The sequence below is a fragment of the Desmodus rotundus genome, chromosome 1 (genome assembly GCF_022682495.2).
Source record: "Desmodus rotundus isolate HL8 chromosome 1, HLdesRot8A.1, whole genome shotgun sequence".
NCBI classification, from domain to species: domain Eukaryota; kingdom Metazoa; phylum Chordata; class Mammalia; order Chiroptera; family Phyllostomidae; genus Desmodus; species Desmodus rotundus.
Genome location: NC_071387.1, coordinates 104,907,896 through 104,928,144, shown reverse-complemented (window position 1 = coordinate 104,928,144; position 20,249 = coordinate 104,907,896). Strand labels below are relative to the sequence as shown.

General features: G+C 48.0%; 1 protein-coding gene across 2 annotated transcripts; it reads left to right on the top strand.

Moving 5' to 3' along the window:
• The first annotated feature begins 1,609 nt into the window (after positions 1-1,609).
• On the top strand, positions 1,610-18,132 carry TMEM114 (transmembrane protein 114). 2 transcript variants are annotated; one of them, XM_024553099.3, is made up of 4 exons: positions 1,610-1,829; positions 2,104-2,184; positions 15,328-15,465; positions 16,683-18,132. In XM_024553099.3, the coding sequence occupies exons 1-4, from the start codon at positions 1,610-1,612 to the stop codon at positions 16,913-16,915; spliced, it is 672 nt and encodes a 223-aa protein (XP_024408867.2). In that variant the 3' UTR covers positions 16,916-18,132. The 2 variants fall into 2 exon arrangements, with proteins under 2 accessions (XP_024408867.2, XP_024408868.2); XM_024553100.3 differs by lacking the exon at positions 15,328-15,465.
• Positions 18,133-20,249: the final 2,117 nt, after the last annotated feature.

Sequence of the window (20,249 nt, the reverse complement as noted above, 5' to 3'; positions counted from 1 at the left end):
ATGAAATGCCCTTACTTCCCGCATGCATCAGCATCGAGGTCACTTTCTGGATGCTGACTCTCTAAACGAGATGTCCCCTCTGTTACTTTCTCTCACAGCTCCCTGTTCTAAGCACATTTTGTTTAATAACTCTTTCTCTAATTCATCAACTTTTGGGTCTTGGCACAATGTTTTCTTAAGAATGTGTCCCTCACCGTCTGGCTTATTTCACTTAGCATAATGCTCTCTAGTTCACCTTTAACTGGAACATAATCAATAGAAGAAAAAAGCAAACAAAATATAACCAGAGACATTGAAGTTAAGAACAATCTAACAATAGTCAGGGGGGAGTGGGGAGGGGACAGTGAGGAGAGAGGATTACAGGAACAACTATAAAGGACACATGGACAAAATCAAGGGGGAGGGTGGAGGTGGGGGAGGGAGCGGGGTTCAGCTGGGGTGGGGTGGAGGGATGGGGAGAAAAGGCATACAACTGTAATCAACTAATAATAAAAATTTAAAAAAAGAATGTGTCACAGAAGTGCTAAGATTTTGACCTCTTGGTCATAAGGGCACCCTCCAGGGGCCTTTGTTTGCGGTAGTCCCTGAGGCTGGTCATCTTCAGCATCTAAAAGCCTCTTCCAGTTATCCCTGTGTGCCTTGCAAATATGATTTTCTTTGTGTACTCGCTTTGAAGACTAGGAGGCCTACACCATACGCTTCTTATGGGTAGGGTCTGTGTTTCGGTTGTTCATACCTATGTTTTTACCACACACTAATAGTGTCTGGCACACAGTGGGCACTCAAAAAGTATTTCTTGAAAGAATAAAAGGTTTTATGGTGGTGAAGAAGATGGTGCAATTGAAAGGGTGCTGGTGGTGCTGGTGGTGATGGTTGTGGTGATGGTGCTGGTGGTGCTGGTGGTGCTGGTGGTGGCAGCCATGGTGAGGAAGAAAGACTTTGGTGGTTGAAACAACAGACTAAGAGGATCGGCCTAGACCACTGATTTAAAGAACTTTTATAAAAAACGGGTCTGCCTTTTTCCTTTGTAGCAAACCTGGAAAAATCAACTGAAGGTAGATTTTGGAGGAAGGGTCTTTGAAGCTGGACAGAGAGGGGCTGTTGAAGATTATCTGCAAGCTTGGGGACTATCAGGCCCACAGCTCCCCTTCTTACCTCCTAGTTTGTGGGAAGGACACCCTCCCTCCAGCACACCGCGCAGCCTCCTGCGTCGCGGGGTTGAACACAGAGGAGGAGGGGGCAGGCGGGTGTGGAGCAGGACAGGAGCTGTGGAAGGGCGGTCGAGGGAGGACCCCTGACGCAGTGGGTGGGAAGTGGGGAGTTGAGGAGGTGGTGTGGAAGAGCAAGCAGATCTGGGGTGGAAAAGGAGGGCAGGGCAGACTGGGCAAAAGCTGGGGGTTCATGAAGAGTGAGGCAGGGGATAGGAAGGGAATGGTCTGGAAAAGAAGTGAGGAATGGGACGAGAGGGTGCGTTGGGCTAGGTGTGTGGTCTGAGGGCGCAGGTGAGGCTCTGAGGGGCGGAGCCAGGGACGGTGGGAGGGATCCTAGTCCCGGCCCGGGTTCTAGACCCTAGCTGGGCGGCGGGGTCAGTGGAACTGGGAGCTGGGCCATGCGGGTGCCCCTGGGTGCGCTGGCGGGCGCGGCGGCGCTGGCTGGGGCGCTCAGCTTCGTGCTCCTGGCGGCCGCCATCGGCACCGACTTCTGGTACATCATTGACACCCAGCGTCTGGAGCGCGGCGGCCCGGGGGCTCAGGACGGTGCGTGGGGCTCCAACCGCAGCCAGCTCGAGCCTTTGAGCTCGCACTCTGGTCTCTGGCGGACCTGCCGGGGTAAGGGGCCCATGGGGACTCGGCCGGGGCTGCCAGCGCCCCCTGCGCAGTGCCCTGCTTGCCCGGGACCTGTTGCTGGGCGCGCACCCTTTCTCCAAGCCTCCAAAGCCTTAAACGCGGTGTCTGGGGGCCCGGGTGGGAGGACGGTAGGCAGAGAGCGGCAGCTGTCTGCATCCTTCTGAGAGGGGCTCTCCTCAAGAGCTCCCGGTGGGGCATCTGCGGGCTGGGTTCCCAACTCTAGGGTGCCAAACAATGGTTACTCTGCCTCTTCCAGTCCAGAGCCCGTGCGCGCCACTGATGAACCCCTTTTGGCAGGAGAACGTGACGGTCAGCGACTCTAGCCGACAACTTCTCAGTGAGTCCAGGGAGGGTTCATGGGGGGAGACTCGAGGTCTGGCCACCAGTTTTGGAGTTCTCACAACGGCGGGAGGGGGCAGGGCGGAGGGGGCAGCAGGGCGGTCTGACGCGGGAGAGAGGAGCCAGTGGGGTTGGGAGCAGCGGGCTGGGCCCCTCTCGCTCCACTCGCACCGTGGGGCGGCTCAGGGTTTATTTGACAAAGGTTGACTACAGGCTCTCTGTGCTCTAGGCACAGTGTTGGTGATAATGACCCAGGCCTTGTCCTCCAGGAGCTCAGACCGCCTGGGGAGATGGAGGCGAGCTTCCCCAGTTACATTTCAGAGTAACAGCAGCATGAAGGAGGGTGACTGATCCCAGAGAGACACCTAAACCAGCCTGAAGAGCAGAATGTTGCCAGGAGGGGAGGTCTTATCCCGTAGACCAGAAGGCACACCCCATGTCAGCCTTATTTGTAACTGCTGTCGAGGATACAAAAGCACTTGACTGTGGCAGGAATGTAGCATTTGTCAGACTATTCAAGGAAGGAAATTCGTAGGCAGAGAACAGCCCCCTTGCTCTAGGGGCCAGTGTGTCTGTCTTGGTCATGGCTGATTTTCCAAGTGCCTAGCACAGTGCTTGGAACTTAGTGATGGTGTAAGGACTGAATGCAAGAAAGCAAACGGGCTGAATGAACACTTGTGGAAGGAGGGAGATAAATATAATAGTTCAATTCATTGAGGCTTGTAGTGGGCTAGCATGTAGTTAAATCATCTGTGTGTTCTTTTAATCCCCACAGCTTCCATTATCGTCTTCACTTTTCCAGTGAGAACACTGAGGCCCAGAGAGGTACCATAGAAAGGCTCTGATGAGGCAATGAAGGCTGAGTTTCATAGACGTTAAAAAATGTGGGCAGTTTTTGATAGGCTTACCAAGGCTTGTCCCTAACTTGGCCCACTAGGGTTGCCAGGGTCCCTCTCCAACTCCATTCTCCCCTTTGCTCTTTCCTCTCCAACTATGCTGGCCTTGGGCCAGTTCCTGGAACATGGCAAGTTTTTTCCTGTACAGGAGCTTTGCACATGCCATTCCTTCTACCTGGAGTCTGCCCGCTCCCACCTGCCAGCTTGACTTGGTCAAGCTCCTCCTACTCCTGGTGTGGGCTGTGTGGCATTTTGGGGGTTAAAATCTGATGCCCTCAGTAGCATGTGAACTTCATGAGGGTAGGGACCATGTGTATCTTGCCACTGCAGAATCCCCAGTACTTAGCACAGAGCCTGGCACAGAGTAGGCCTTAAGCCAAAGTTTGCTGAGTAGGTATGAGAGTGTATGCAGACTATATTGCATTAGAGCTGGAACTCAATATATCTGTTGAATGAGTGAGTGAGTAAATTAATGAACCAGAATTGTTTCACTGAAGTCCAGTGGCATAGTGGGAAATATTTAACAATTGGCTCTCTGGGGAAGGGGGCAGTCTTGATTTGTTTCATTTGCTGATTTCTGTCGTGTAAATATCTCTGCTGTGGTCAATTTGAAGCTATCAACATGTTGTCAGCTGGCTCACAAAATTCATAAAAACGTAACTGTTGGTTCTTGTGAGCTGATATGATCCAGTTCTAGCATACCACGACATCAAGTCCCACTGAAAGAGACATCCTCCAGATACCTGGAATAGGTGGGAGGTTGTTGAAAGACAGAGGTACCATGGACTCTGTCCTCAGCCCCAAGCTGGACCAGTAGGAACTTTGGGTGTTCTTGAGCATTGTTTCAAGAATAATCAAGAGTTCCTGCCCTTGAAGTGAGGGAGATGGGGGTCAAATCCCAGCTCAGTCCCTTATCAGGACTCTCTGGGAACCTGGGACAGGTATCCTAACCTCTCTGAGCCTCACTTTCCACATCTATCAAAATGAGATGTAAAAGCCATGAGGGGGTGTGGTCAGGATTCCACAAACTAGCTGTGTGAAAAAATTAACCTTACTTTGGACCTCACAAAGTGCCTGGTTGTTGTGCAATGTCTATGCTGCATTAAAGAGTGATTCAGTATAAAAGTACTAGACACATAGTAAGTGCTCAATAAAAACAAGTCCTATTGACCATCTTCCAGCCTCTTTTAGATGCAGCCACATCCATGGAGTGCCGATTCTTTGCTGGGCTGGGTGCTGGCATTCAGCCGACTTGTCACATCTATGGGTAAATTGGATGGTTAACTACAGTTGCCATTGGTCTGGCTTCTTTGTGAAACTTGATGATGCAACAACCCTGCATGCTCCAAAAAATCAGGCAAAACTCACAGCCAGAGTCTGTTCGATTGTTCACCCTCTGACCTAGGACTAACCCCTAGCCTTACTGCCAACTAGGCATGTGACCTGGACAAGTTTCTGCACTTCTCATGGGCAAAATGAGGATAACTGTAATCTCTCTTCATAAGGATATTGTGAAGATGAAATGGGAGAGTGCATTTAAAGAGCCGTAGGCAGTGCCTGGCTCCTGTAAGTGCACCTTAAGTGGCAGCCGCTATTATTACCATCCTATCATCACGGAAAAGAGCAGGATGCCCCTCCAGACTGTGTGCTTGCTTCAAATCACCCCTGGAAAGAGCTTTTCCCAGAAACTTTTCATCCCCAGAATGAATTTTGAATCTTGTTCCAGCTCTTTTATTATGTGAAGACATTTCATTACTTTAAGGACCTGCTGCACAGGCCATAAAGGAGAGAGGCCAGCTGTCAAAGCAGCGTGTTTTCCGAGTCAGCTTCCTGGACAAATCCTAGTGGGGGTGTATGGTAAGAATCCTGGATTTGTCCTCCAAGAAAACCCAAGCATGTAGACCACTTCAGTGCCCAATGAAAGTCCACTTTGTCCTTCAGATTAGCTCTGGGGATATTGTGGCTTTGGTTCCTTGGCAAGGAACTGGAATAATTTTTGGTGGAGAGAGGTCATCCAATTCACCACTGTGGAGATAAAAGAGTCATAGTCTAGTTGTACTAGCAGGAGTCTTTTGGTGGCAAGCGACAGAAACTCAAATCATACTTGTTTAAACTTGTTTCCTAGTCCATGTAACTGGGAAGCTCCAACCTCTGGACATTCAGAGAACTAAAGCTCAGTTTCTCTCTTCTCCTCTCTGGGTGTCTGCTTGGGTTCTGTTTGCAAATCCTCTCCAGTCTTAGCAACTCAAGCAAAAGGAGGCTTTCTATTTCCCAATAATTCTGCAAAACTTTCAGGTAGGCTTCTCATTGGACCAAATTAGATCACATGCCCAGGTCTGAGCCAATCACTGTGGTGGAGGGGATGGGATGTGCTAATTGGCCAGGCTGTGTCATGTGCTACTTGTAACAAGGATGGGGTCAGCTACATCATAGATAAAGGCCCATCTCTTATCAGCTGCGTGACTTCTGGCAAGTCCCCTGCTTCCATAAATAGGCTGCTTTGAGATGAAATGAGGTCACATAAGCAAAGCAACCAGTGCACATGGCACTGCACACAGTAGGGGCTCAACTGGTATCTCCTCTTCATAGTCTTAAGTCATAGTGCTTCCCTTAGCCTCAGGCTTCTCATCTGTAAAATGGAGCTAACTTTCACAACAATCTTATGAGGCAGGTACTATTGTTATCATCCTCACTTTTCTAATGAGAAAACCAAGGCTCAGAGAGGTTAGGTAAGTTACCAAAGATTGCATAGTAATTGGTAGATCTGGGACTTGAACCCAGGCAGTTTCCACCCTTTTAGAATGATGCTACACCAAGTATAATTTCCGTATATTATAAGTATATTATGGTGCTAAGACCAGAGGCCACGTCAGTCCAGAGGAGGAGCTCCTCGCCTGTTTCTTGGGTTTGGAGTTCCTCTCTGCTACTCTGCCGCCTCTAGACAGGCAACCTGAGATGAGGAGGAACAGTCAGTGCAGACGCACGAGGCAGAATGGAGCTTGGTGTGTCCCAGACACAGCTGGAAGGCAGAGTTTCTGGAGGGTGGGACAGAGAGTGCTTTTTAGATGCACCTTGTGCCCTCCCCATGCCTTACTACTCTGTCATCTCCTAAGAGCCAGGAGAAAGGTCAAGCGGGTTGTGCTACAGATAAGCACCACAGACCCACAGGGATCAATGTCTGGCCCAACACAGCAAACCAGTGGCAGAAGCTGGACTGAGGGCTAGTGGCCTGACCTGGCTGTCCTCTGAGGAGGTGAGGTTGGAAAATCATGAGATTGGCTTCCAGTGTTGCTGGGTGCTGGACTGTTTTAGTGGCATGGCCAATTAAAACCAGCTCTCCCACAGGGCCTGGGACCAGTCACAGGAGACGAGGTGGCAGGGACAGGCACAGAGAGGGGTTTGGGGACATAATGGTGTTAAGAGGCTGCCTGGGCCCAGGAGGAAACTTTTAGTGTGTTGTATGCATAGCTGTGCTGTAGGCAGGGAGGAGGCAGCAGGAGCCTGGGGTCTCTACTCTAGGCATGAAGCCCCAGGCATCAGGGTACCCCCTTGAAAGTTATGTACACAGTCTAAACTAAAACAAAATCCATATTCAAAGTAATTCCACTGCTTGGGATTTGCCATGAGAGGCTTCTAAGAAGAGGTTTACCATACCGTTTTTGTAACATTGAAAAACAAGACGCAGCCTCAGTGCCCATGCACGGAGTTATGGCTAAGTGTTTACATGTGTGGCACATTCATTCTAAGGAATATTATGTGTCCTGTAAAAATAACATACTAACATGGATAGGACACCATGATATACTGCAGAATGAAAAAAGCAGGTTCAGAGTGTTATGGGCAATATGATTCCATTTGTTTTCCTTCCCCGCAACCCCCAATATTATACCTTTCCTATGGGTATATGCCAAAATTTTAAGACACACCTTCCTTTTATATTCCATTAAGAAAGAAAACAACCCTGCTCACTCTAAATGTGGGATGCCACATATGGTCAAACACATCCCGTTTTCAGATGTGTTAAAGTGTGACCAAGTCTGCATCCTAGAGAAATAGGTAAATATATGGGAAGATGGGTAGTTACATGGGAAGATAGAGAAAAAAGACTGGAAAGGTGTGCCTCCAAGCACTGCTGGAGGTTCACTCTGGGAGGAAAGGAAGAAAGGAGTTGGGGGGTGGCCAAACAGGTCTTGTTTGATTTTTTTCCTAAGAAGAATGTTATATATTGTTATCAAACAAGTCCCAAGAGGATGTCCTAGAGGTTAGATTTCTCCTGAGTGAGGTGCAGGTAACTAATTGTGACCCCTGCCTGTCTCTCCAGCTGTAAGAGCCGAGCTATGCTTGTGCTTCTGGGTATCTCCTGCTTTGGGGTCTTGGCACATTCTGCCCCCTCTTTTGGGAACATTCACCCTTCCTTTCTGTTCAGTTAATGCCTCCTCATTTATCCTCCAGGTCTCAGCTGCCTCCCTAACACCCAAGCCCTTCCTTACTCCCAGGCTGAGTTACACACCCCTGGTCTGCACTCTCGCTACCCTTCGTCAGCCTCCTTTGTTTTGTCATTTCAGTTCTGACACTTCATAGTTGTTCTATCTTGAGCCACTGACATACATATGCACCTTGAACCCCAGTTTTCTCATCTGTGAAATGGGAGCTAAAAAGTCCTACCTGGCAGAGCCTAAGGTACTTGAGGACAGGAAAGAAACAATTATTCAAACATTCAAATGCAACAACAGCTTGGCAAAGTCAGAAGATAATTCATGGTCCAAATGACAGGTGAGAAAACAGGCTTTTGAGAGGTGATGTCATTTGCTTGGTAAGAGGTGGAGTCAGGATTTGAACCTAGCTCTTTGCTTGTAGAGTCCTGCTCCTCCCCTGTCACCACAATGCATCTCGGAGACCATGAAGATGAATGGGATGCAGTCCCTGTCTTCAAGGGGGCTAAGTTCTGGTGATAACAGACTCAAGGACAAATATCTACAAAAATTAAAAAAATCCTCTTTCTTACCAGGCTTAGTAGGACTGAATGTCTTTGAGCCCATCTTGGAGTCTCAAAGTCCATTGACAAGGTTTGAAAATAAAGACAGTGACATTTCCCCTTGGGAAATCGTTCCTGAGATGTTCTCCTTTTGCCAGAGCTTCCGATGTTTCTGAAGGAAAGGTATGTCCCTGCTGTCTTTAAGAGTAGAACTATGAAAACTGAACTTGACAACAATAAAAAAAAAAAAAAAAAAAAAAAAAAGGAGTAGAATTACTGTTACTTAGCTCACCACCTGGGGGCTCTCTGATCTCTCGAGCATTGTGGGAGCCTGGTTTTCCCAATGAGCCGTTCTGTGAACAGGGCGACAGTGGAGCAGTTACAGGTTCCCTTGGTGGGAACACCTTTGCTTCTTTCTGGGTTTGCTTTCTTTTTACTTGTAACACAGCACTTTTTTGGTTTTGTTTTGTTTGTTTGTATGTATTCCACATATGTGAAGATTCGTTATTTGTCTTTCTCTGGCTGACTTACTTCACTTAGCATAATACCCTCTATGTCCATCTGTGTTGTTGCAGATGTCAAGATTTCATCTTTTGTTATGGCTGAGTCATATTTCATTGTATATGTGCACCACTTTTTTTTTTCTTTTTACTACATTGTATTGATTTTGCTAGTACAGTTGCCCTGATTTTTCTCCCTTTGGTCCCCCCACCAAACACCCTCAAGTCCCTCCGGCAATACCCGCACCGTTGTTCATGTCCACGGGTGATGAGTACTCCATTTCCTACACTGTACTTTATATCCCTATGGCTATTCTGTAACTACCTATTTGTACTTCTTAATCCTCTTACCTCTTCATCCACTCCCCCACAGCCCCCACCATATGGCAACCATCAAAATGCTCTCTGTAGCCATGATTTTGTCTCTGTTCTTCTTGTTTGCTTTTTTAGATTCAATTGTTGATTTGTATTTTTTGTCATTTTATTGTTCATAGTTTTGATAGAATAATGGTTTGGTGATGATGAACCCCTTTAGTTTTTTCTTGTCTGGAAAGCTCTTTATTTGCCCTTCAATTCTAAATGATATATTTTCTGAATAGAACAATCTTGGCGGTAGGTCCCTGCTTTTCATGGCTTTCAATATTTCTTACCAATCTCTTCTAGCCCTCAAAGTTTCTTTTGAGAAATCAGCTGACTGTCTTATGGGAACTCCCCTGTAGATAATTAACTGCTTTTCTCTTGCTGCTTTTAAGATTCTTTCCTTTATATTTAATCATTGACATGTTAATTATGATGTGTCTTGGAGTGAGCCTCTTTGCATCCATCATAATTGGGACTCTCTGTGCTTCCTGGGCTTGCATGTCTATTTCCTTCATGAAATTAGGGAAGTTTTCTTTCATTATTTTTTCAAATAGATTTCCAATTTCTTGTTCTTTCTCTTCTCTTTCTGGCACACCTATGATGAGAATGTTGGACCTCTTGAAGTTGTTCCAGAGGCTGATTATACTTTTCTCATTTTTTTTGATTCTTCTTTCTTCTTCTTGTTCTGATTTGTTGCGTTTTGCTTCCTTATGTCCCAAATCATTGATTCAATTCTTGGCTTCATCCTCTGTACTGTTTTTTCCTTGTAACTTGTCCTTTATTTCAATTAGTGAATCCTTCATTCCTGACTGGATCTTTTTTAATGCCATTGAGGTCCTCACTATGTTCCTTGAGCATCCTTATAACCAGTGCTTTGAACTCTGAATCTGATATATTGCTGATCTCCATTTTCTTTAGTTCTTTTTCTGGAGTTTTGATCTGTTCTTTTATTTGGGCCATGTTTCTTTGTCTCCTCGTTTTGGCAGCTTCCCTGTGTTTGTTTCTATGTATTAGGTAGAGCTACTTTGACTCCGTGTCTTGGTAGTGTGGCCTAAAGTGGTAGGTGTCCTGTATGGTCTGGTGGCACAACCTCCCCTATCATCCAAGCTGGGTACTGGAGGTGCTCTTTTCATGTGTTCTAAGTATACCCTCCTGTTGTAGTTGAGACTTGGTTGCTGTTGGCAGATGAACTACAGGGATTTACCAGGCCAGTCATCTGCAAGTATTGGCTGTGACCACTGAGCACCGACTTCTGCCCTCCATGGAGCATCAGCTATGCAGGGACAGGGTGGTGGTGCTCCGATGTGGTCTGTAGCTGTCCACTGGTTGCACTGGCCCTGGGATTTCTTGCACCCCAGATGGTGCAGGCCAAGTTTAGCCCTCACCTGTATTTTGCCTGTGGTGCTCTGCTGAGCTGTAAAGCAATATGAGATGGCTGCTACTCATGCTGGGTTTGGAGATTCCCAGGCAAAGCCAAGCTGTGAATCTAGGCTGGCTGTTGTGAATGCCTGGCCTGGGGCTCACTGAAGCCAGATGTTGCTTGTTTGATAGGATTTAGGAAGTTGTGAAGCATGAGCCAAGACCAGCCCTTCATATGGAAAAGCAGCTTGAGTAGGCATGTAAATTAGGCGGGGTAGAGTCTCTGAGGATCTCCAAGGTGGGTCAAACTGTGTAAGAACCAGGTTGATGGAGACTCAGATATGGCCTCAGCTTGCTGGCTCTGTGGGGAGAGGGTTTAGAAAAGGGACAATGGCTTCTGCTCACCTTGATGCCAGACATTTCAGTTTCTCCATGTATACTACCGGTACCCTTCAAGCTGCTACCCCAGTGCTGGAGCTTAGAGGGAGTGAGTCGGAGAAGGTGAGTCCATGTGTGTGTTCTTTAAGAGGAACTGCTTGGGATTCCAGCAGTTTCTTCCACTGACTCAATCCCTGCTGGTTTTTGCAGCCAGAAGTTGTGTGGACTTATCTTCCTGGCACTGGAATCCTGGGCTGGGGGTACCTGGAGTAGGGCTGGGACTCCTTGCTCCTCAGGTATCCCTCCCAAATTTTTATCCACCACACGTGAGTGTGGGACCAGCCTATTCCACATCTGCATCCCTCCTAACAGTCTAGATGGATGTGGTTTCTTTAATTTTGTAGTTGTCAGGCTTCCACTGAACTCAATTTCTGACAGTTCTGAGTGGTGGTTGTTTTATATTTCAGTTGTAATTTTGATGTGGTTGTGTGAAGAGGCGAGCCATGTTTGCCTTCGCCACCAGCTTCACCACTTTTTATTTATCTGTTTGTCTATCAGTGGACCCTTAGGTTGCTTCCATGTTTTGGCTATTACTAGTAATGCTGCAATAAACATGGGAGTGCATGCATTTTTTTGAATTAGTGTGTTGGGTTTCTTTGGATAAATACCCAGAAGTGGAATTGCTGATCATAAAGCAGTTCCATTTTTAATTTTTTGAGGTAATTCCATACTGCTTTCTACAGAGGCTGTACCAATTTGTTTCCCACCAACAGTGCAAAAGGGTTTCCCTTTCTCTACATCCTTGCCAGCACTTGTTGTTTGTTGATTTATTGATGATAGCCATTCTGACAGGTGTGAGATGATATCTCATTGTGGTTTTAATTTGCATTTCCTTGACAATTAGTGACACTGAGCATCTTTTCATATGTCTATTAGCCATTTGTATGTCCTCTTTGGAGAAATGTCTGTTCAGGTCCTCTGCTCATGTTTTTAAAAACTGAAGTTTTATTTTTGCCGTTAAGTTGTATGAGTTCTTTTTTGGGTATTAACCCTTTATCAGATGTATCATTTGCAAATATTTTCTTCCATTCAGTAGGTATCTAATAACAAAGCATTTTTGAGTCAAAAAGATCTCTTGCATTTGGGCACACACTTGCCCTTGATGAAACCATGACCTGCCAACATTATTATTAATATTAATTTTACAGAGTAATCTTAGCTATCATCTGTTGAGTTCCTACTGTAAACTGTAATGGATGGAAAGGTGTTACCCCTTCCCCCCCTCAAGGTAGGCCCACATCCTAGCCCCTGGTACCTGGGAATGTGACCTTATTTGGACGAAATGTCTTTATAGATGTAATTAAGGGTCTTGAGAGAACATTATTCTGAATTAAATTGGTGGGCCCTAAATCCTATAACAACTGTCCTTATAAGAAAAGGAGAATCACAGAGAAGAGAAGACCATATGAATATGGAGACAGGTATTGGAGTGAGGCTGCCCCAAGCCAAGGAATATCAAAGACATTGTCAGCAACCACTGGAAGCTGGAAGAGGCGAAGAAGAACTCTCCCTGCGAGCTTCTGGAGAAAGTGTGGTTCTGCTGACACCTTGATTGTGGACTTGAATCCTCCAGAAGCATGAGAGACGAGATTCCTGCTGTGTTTAAGACACCTCGTTTGCAGTAACTTGTTGCAGCAGCCTAGGAAACAAATGTAACCACTGTATACAAAGAGGTGGCCCTCCACTCTCTACCCATCCTGTTTTTTCCATGTTATTATACTTATGTCCTTTGTGACCCACCCAAGTTTTTAATTGCCCCCTGTTTTCTTGCTAGTCTCTCTCCTGTACTGAGGACAGGGGCCTCGTCCACAGCGGTGTCCCCAGGCTCCGCAGTAGAGCTTAGACCTTATCAGAGGCTTATAGGCATTTATTTGTTTCTACTGAGATGTGGTTGGAGATGGGTACAAACCCAAAGAGAATGAACTGTTCCAAGACTGCAGTTCTGAAAAATTAAGAAATAACAAAGACTAAGGCACATGAAAAAAAAAATAGCTAAACCAAATTTCGGCGGGGGATCTTACAACTCTCCCAAGGGGAGCCTGTTCTTACCAGGCTTTTAATTGAATACGTACATCAAGTCAGCTTGCAGCGTGTCTGGGGACTCTGCATGCAGGCGTCAAGGCTGAACCGGTTCTGGGAAACCTCATTAATTTCTAAATGAGAAGTGATTTCATTTCTCAGCCATCGTCTGGAGGCAGGGCCATGCAGGCTCCAGGCCTTTGGAACCAGGTTTTTACACTGGCTCTTTGCTTCTTTGCCTAAGATTTTTCTTTGAGAAAGGAAGGAAGGAGAGGGAGGCAGGAAGGAAGAAAGAGCATAGGTCTCGTCTCCTGAATCACCTTTTCTCCTGTGACAGTCTTGGGAGGGAGATGGGTGTTTTCTTGACTCACCGCGGACGGTGGCACTGAGGGGGTTGAAGACAAAGCGATCTGGCCACACTGGAAGTCAGACTGAGTTATCGTCTTCACCTTCTCTGCTATCGGTGGGCTTATGATTTACGTAGCACTCACTGCACAGGACATGAACCGAATGCCTTACGTTTCCCTGTGTTGCCCCATGGTCCTTAGACATGTTGTCCTTATGACAATACGTATCACTTCCTCCCTCTCACAGATGTGGCGACGGAGCCCCTGAGGAGCTAAGGGACAGGCCCAAGCCCCCAGTCAGAGCCTGAATTCAAATGCTGATCATCTGGCTCTGAAGTCCACATTTTTAACTGTGAGGTCATCTCACCAGCTTCCTTGGTTTCTTTTTTTTATTTCTTAGAAACTGCGTCCCAACAACTGGCCTCTTAGGAACCACAGCAGGGAAGGAGGAGGACAGGTTGCTCAGGGGCTTTTTGCCATGTCATCTTGTTAGGCATTTCTTCTCACTATCTGTAGGCCAGGAACACATGATGCTGCCTAATCAGAGGTCCTGGGTGGTGTAGTCATCTTCTTTATGTCCAGGCATGAGAAAAAACAGATACTGGTAATCTTTAGTGATGTCCATGAAAAACACCCAATTTGTCTTGGCATAGTAACATCCTTAGCACGTAATATATGACCTTTGTAACCATATTTTTTCAATTTACTTCTTGACAGAATTGTGTGTAGTAGTAGTGGAGAATAAAGAAGGCAAAGTTTAAAAAACACTCACATATTTAAAGATATGTTCTGTCACTCTCTCCTTCTGTCTGTCTAACATGCACACACATGCACACACACACAAAAACACACGAGAGCTTCGTCAGGGAGCACAGGTGCATCCTAAGTACATTGTGGGAAAAAAAGAAACTGCCCTATTTTTATTGCCTTAGAGCCACACTGTCTAGCTCTTAATTAATTAGGTCAACAAATACCTCTTGAACACTCACCATATCTTAAGAGCTCTACTAGACACAGGGATACCATTCTACAAAAGGAGAAAAGATCTGGCTCATCAAGGAAATCACAGCTTAACAGGTGACACAGAAAAGTGACTTAGATGCCTTCAACCCTAGAAAACACATGCCAGCACAGGGTGAAAATGGGAGCTGAGGGGGTACAGAGCAGGGGACAGTGGCAGGCGTGGGTGTAAAGAAAGACTTCTTGGAAGGAATACTCCTTCCCTTGTTCTAAAGGATGAGAAGAAGGTATTTATTTTCATGCCTATCTTGTTACCAAAAGGATTTAAAGAGGCCCGGTGCCCAGCTCATGGTAAATGACCAAGAACTATTTGGTAAATGAATGAGTAGTGAAAAAGAACTTTGCAATTGTTTCCCTTTCTGCCTTGGCTGCCAGCAACCTCAGAGCCAAAGTGAAGGCAAATGTTTAGAACTTGAGATCTTGAAACCCCAGACTTCCTCCATCCCTCTCTCCACCTGAGCCTATCTCATCATGGGTCTTGACTTTCACAAAATTCGTTTTCTACTTTCTGATTTTGTAATGCACGTTCTGGTCGTGTCTTGTAATGTAATGTAATGTAATGTAATGTATCACTCTTTTCCATCACTCCATGCCCCCCTCACCGGCTTCCCCCAGGGGACCCCATCTCACCAGGTGCACTCCCGTCATGGACTGTGCACCTGCTCCTCCCTTGGCCTGTGACCTCTGCCTTCTTGCCCTTCATTGTGCATAGCTGCCCCCTCACCTCTTTCAGGTCTTTACTTGAATGCCACTTCCTCCATAAAACCACTGCCCTAACCCCTTCTCTGCTTCATTCACTTCCCTCCCCAGGCCATTTGTCACCATCTGTCAACTTTGTCACTTATTTTTTTGTTCACTACTTGACCCCACTCACTAAATATCAGCCCCGTGAGGGAAGAAGTCTTGGTGTGTTCGTTACAGAACCAGCTGTGCCAATGTGCCTGGCACAAAGTATGCACTCAATAAACACGTACTGAGTGAATTAGCGAATGAGCGATAACCGTACCTACCTCACAGAGGGCATGAGGATTAAGTCTGATGCTTATACAACACAAAGCCTCAGTAACTGTTACTGTTATTTTTATTCCAAGTAGTAACGGCAGTGTTAATTCCCCTGCCCCCAGCATTTGGGTGCAGGCCCACAGGATGTGCTCAGGAAATGTTTGTTGACTAACTGGAGGATGCTCATAACACTTCTCTGCCCACTGTCCTCCTTTCTCTCCTCAGCCATGCACGGGACCTTTGTGATTCTGCTTCCGCTCAGCCTGATCCTGATGGTGTTTGGGGGGATGACAGGGTTTCTGAGCTTCCTCCTTCGAGCCTCCCTCCTCCTCCTGCTCACAGGGACCCTCTTCCTCTTTGGAGGTGGGTGCCCACCCTGCATGGGGCTCAGGCTCCAGGAGGGGTATGCATGAACCTCAGCAGGGGAGAGTTTGGGGGTCCCATCGCCTCTCTGGGCTCAGCTTTCCCACCTGTGATATCCTAGCCAGAAGTGGTGAGCGGTTTCCAGCCCAGGGTCCTTGGGGCTGTGGTCCCCAGAGAGGAGCAGAGGGGTGGGGCCAGGCACTGGGAACTGCGTCTGTGATTTGACCAGAGAAGCCGCCCTGAGAGAGCTTCTGCTTTAGGCTGCAGGTGTCAGGAGACCCTCCCTCCGGCCGCCCCAGTCTCATGGGCACCTGCCATTCTGACAGATGCTGCTTCCATTGATTAGAAAACTGGCAATACTGTTTGGCTGGCAGGCCAGAGGCTCTCAGAGATGGAACCCAGCACACAGCTGGGTGTTCTTAGACCCCACTTCCTGTGTGCTTGAAATGGCCCCTCCTTTAAACAAGAACGGAAGCGGCGATGACACACACACACAGGGAATCCAGGGGGGAAAGTAAAAGGAATGAGCAGAGGTGCAAACATTGTGAGGTCTCCTCCGACCACCACTATTATGATTAATATTGGTGTTCATAGTTTGCCCAATGGCTAAGTCTTGAACCCGGCACTGCCTAGTGGAACTTCCCGTGACCGTGAAGTTCACTGTCCTGTGCTGTGCTGTGGGGGAGCCACAGACCAGGCTGTGGAGCACGTGGCCACGGCGGGTGCCAACGAAGGGCTGCGCTGTTTACCTAAATGAAGCTTGCACAGCCACATGTGGCCAGAGGCAACTGGACTGGACAGCACAGCTCTAACTGCATATCTTTGAATTCGCACCTTGTGCCATGCGCTGTCCTGGGTGCTGGGGAAGCCAGGATAAGGCCCCTGGAACTCATATCTCATCAGTGAAGTCAGTTCACAAATAAATGCAAAATGGCAGGTCTGAGCTGGGCAGTGACGGAAGGCTATGTGCTGCTGTGAGGCCACAGGTGGGATTGGACTTGTGAGCTGAGATGGGGGGAGGGAACAGAGTTAACCGATGGCAGGAGGAAGGGAAGGGAAGTGGGGTGCGGGGCGCATGGGGCACTGGGGTGTGCTGTGGGCAGAGGTCCTGGGGTAGGGAGGAGGACGGAGCTGGGAGAGGGCAGTGTGGCTGGGCTGGGTGGGAAGGAAGACAGCAGGTGCTGAGGGCTGATCTGCTTTCCTTGCTCTCCCTGCAGCCCTGGTCACCCTTGCCGGCATCAGCATCTACATTGCGTATTCCGCCGCCGCCTTCCGGGAGGCACTCTGTCTCCTGGAGGAGAAGGCCCTACTCGACCAGGTGGACATCCGCTTCGGCTGGTCCCTGGCTCTGGGCTGGATCAGTTTCATCACCGAGCTGCTCACTGGGGCAGCCTTTCTGGCAGCGGCCCGCCTGCTCAGCCTGAGACGGAGGCAGGACCAGGCCATCTGAGCCTGGATGCCTCGTGGTGGGAGGGAGGCCGGCCTGGGGCCTCATGGACCCACCTTAGTGGGCTCTGGCCTCCTGAGCCATCAAGACCACCAGTGGAGGCCAGGCTGTGGACTGAGCTCCGGACCTGGCTGATATCCCAGAGCCTGTGCTGCCTGGGGTGATGTGTGCTGTGGGCTGAAGGAGGCTGAGGGAGTGCAGAACCGGTAAATTAACAAAACCAAATGCTCAATCCTAGTCAGAACTTTACAGATTGTAACCTCCATGTGCCTACTCTGGCTTCATTTCATTCTCACCTCTGCCCTGTGGATCATTTTCTCTTCATTGTTAAGGAAATGGGAGACCAGAGAGGTTAGGTGAGTTGCACAAAGGTGCCCAGCGAACTAGTGGCATATTCCTCCATCCAGAACAGTGCTCAATCCTTTATCACAGCTTTTTTAAACAGGTTCATGGCTAGATGTGGTTACCCTGTGTGATTCAGACAGGTTAAGTTAAGTGACCAATGGCACAGAGAGAAAGGGATACAAACATAACTGAAATGCAGATCTGCCTGATTCCAAGATGACTTTCCATTGCTACCAATTCCTGTGCTGCTTGACTTTCTGTCTGTGTTTGAGTTAGGATGTGGCTGCTCCTTCCTGTGTAGTCTGGAAAAGCGCAGACTGAATAGATTGCTCACAAAGCCCATCCTGGGTGAGTGAACACGGTTGCAAAATCAGTTACTAGGCTGGGGAAAAGAAAAAATTTTCTTTCTTTAAGTGAGGGCAACCATGCTAGTGAAAAGGTGGTCTTTTCTGCCACCTGCTGGTCATATCATGGAACTGCGCCAGAGAGAGGCTTCATTAACCAGTCCCAGAACATTGTTTTCAGCCTTCTGGGGGCCCAGCAATGACTGGGGCAAACACTGCAGGGGAGGGGTTCTCAGGGGGGACTAACCCCGCTCCCTCCAATCTGAGACATTTGTCTAGAGACATATTTGGTTGATACAACTGCGGAGTGCTACTGGCATCTAGTGGGTGGCGGCAGGGGATGTTGCTTAACCTCTACAGGTCAGGTCGTAGGACGGCCCTTGCAACGAAGAATGGTCCAGTCCCGCACGTAAGTGGTGCTGATGTTGAGGCATCCTGCTGGGGTAATGAGAATAAATAAGAAAAGAGACCACGTGTGTGCCCACGGAACTGACAACTCGTGGAAAAGAATCCCACTCATTCAATAAATATTGACTAAACACCTACTACGTGTCAAGAACTATTCTAGGGTTGGGGGTTGCACTGGTGGGGGTGGACGGAAAGACCTCTGCCCTCACTAACCTACATGGGGACAGGTGATAAACACGTGGACCAGCAGTACATATGGGAGATTCGGATAGTAGTTAGTGTTGTAAGAGCATAGAGCTGGCTCAGGAGATTGAGGGTAACTGGGAGAGACACTCCAGCCAGACAGTCAGGAAGGGCCTCTTGGAGGAGGAGGCATTGTGCCAAGACCTGGATGAGGAAGCTGCTATGCGGGGAAACAGCAGACCAGGCAGGTGAACGTGAAGGCCTTGAGCTTGTAACAGGTTTTTGTGTTTGAAGGAAAGGAAGGAGAGCAGAGGTAGAGTGGTGGGAGGTGAAGTGCAGAAGTGAGGGGAGGGTGAGGAGGCGGGAAGGTAGTGCCTGCAGTCCATAGTAAGGAGATGCTAATGACTGAGCAAGCTCTGGAATATTCCATTCCATTCAATTCCATTTCCTGCCATTGAGATTGTATTTTGAGAGCAATGGGAACCTCTCTAGAGCAGGGGTGTCAAACTCATTTTCACTGGGGGCCACATCAGCCTCGCGGTTGCCCTCAAAGGGTCGAAATAATTTTAGGACTGTGTAAATGTAACTACTCCTTAACTGTTAAGGAGTTGAAATTACACTCAGCCGTTTGAAGGCAACTGTGAGGCTGATGTGGCCCCCCGGGGAAAATGAGTTTGACATCCCTGCTCTACAGGTTTTCAGCAGCTGGTAAGGAGGTGCACAGGTGTTAAGACAGTGGTTCTCAATGGGCTTCACATTAGCATCACCTGGGAACTTAAAGAAAATTTCTAACAGTTGGGCCTCAACTGAGCCCAATAGAATGAAAACCTCAAAAAGTGGGCACTTATTTACCAAAGTTCCGCAGGCGATGCTGTTGCTTGTCACTCCAGTCACTCATTCATGTATTTGTTCATTCAGCAGCTACGTGCTGGATGTCTGACTTGCCAGGTGCTGTTTGGGGGACCGGGGATTTAGCAGTGAATCAAAGTGACAAAAATGCCCTCTCAGAGTTGCGATTTGTGTGTGTGTGCGTGTGACAGACAGACACTAAACAATGTGGGTAAGACATAGGGCATGTTACCCGGGAAGAGGTTCTGAAAAGGAGCAGAGAAGCGGTGGAAGTGTATGGGGGAGTGTGACATAGTGTCCTCTGCTGAGCAGGATTTCGGAGGCGGGTACCTCTTCGTCCCAATTTCACACTGATTCATCGATTCAATAAGCATTTTCCAGGCCCTGCTGCGGGTCAGGGAGGGGAGTCTCCCTGGGGGCCAGACAGTCAGGGCTCAGTGAAGACGCTGCCTCCATCTCCCATGCTGACTTTGGGGCCTTTTCCTGGAGAGGAACCTTGGGGCTGAGGCCTCTCAAGAGGAGCCAGGGAGCTTGCAGAGCAGGCCCTGTCACCCCCACTTTACAGATGAGGAGCCCAAAGCCCCAGAAGAAAAGAACTTGCTCTGGAGGCCCCTGCAAGGGAGGACCAGGACAAGGTCCCCACTCCAGCGTCATCACCTGTCTCCCTCCCTCTGACGTCCCAGCTGCTCCCTTTCTCCCCAGGAGTCAATGCCTGGATTTGATTTACAGTAAAAACGGAGCAATTGTGGCCTTTGCTTGTCCTGTCAGTGAGGTTCAGTTGTCATCTTCCCAGCATGTGACACCCAACAGCTGGGCCCTCATATCAGGATATGAGGCCTCCATGAACATTGGAGAAGGAGTTGTAATCTCTGCTTTCTTCCAACAGCAGCCTGTGCTTTTCCAAGTATTTACAGTTAGGCCTCCTTTGGAGCATATGGGCGGGGGTGGGGTGGGGGGAGAGGTTGAGGGAAAAGGCGGGGAAAGGGAGAGAGAGAGAGATGCATGCCATGCATACAAAAACACGAGAGACCCAGAGAATATATAAATAGAGTAAAAGAGAGAAATAAAGACAGGTAGAGATGTGGGTGGAGGAAAGGCAGAGGACAATGGAGAAGAGTTACTACAGAAAGAAAGAAGAGAAACAGGAAGAAAGAAGCAACGAGAGACAGAGGAAGAGAGTCAGAAAAAGGTGGACAGAAAGGGATAGA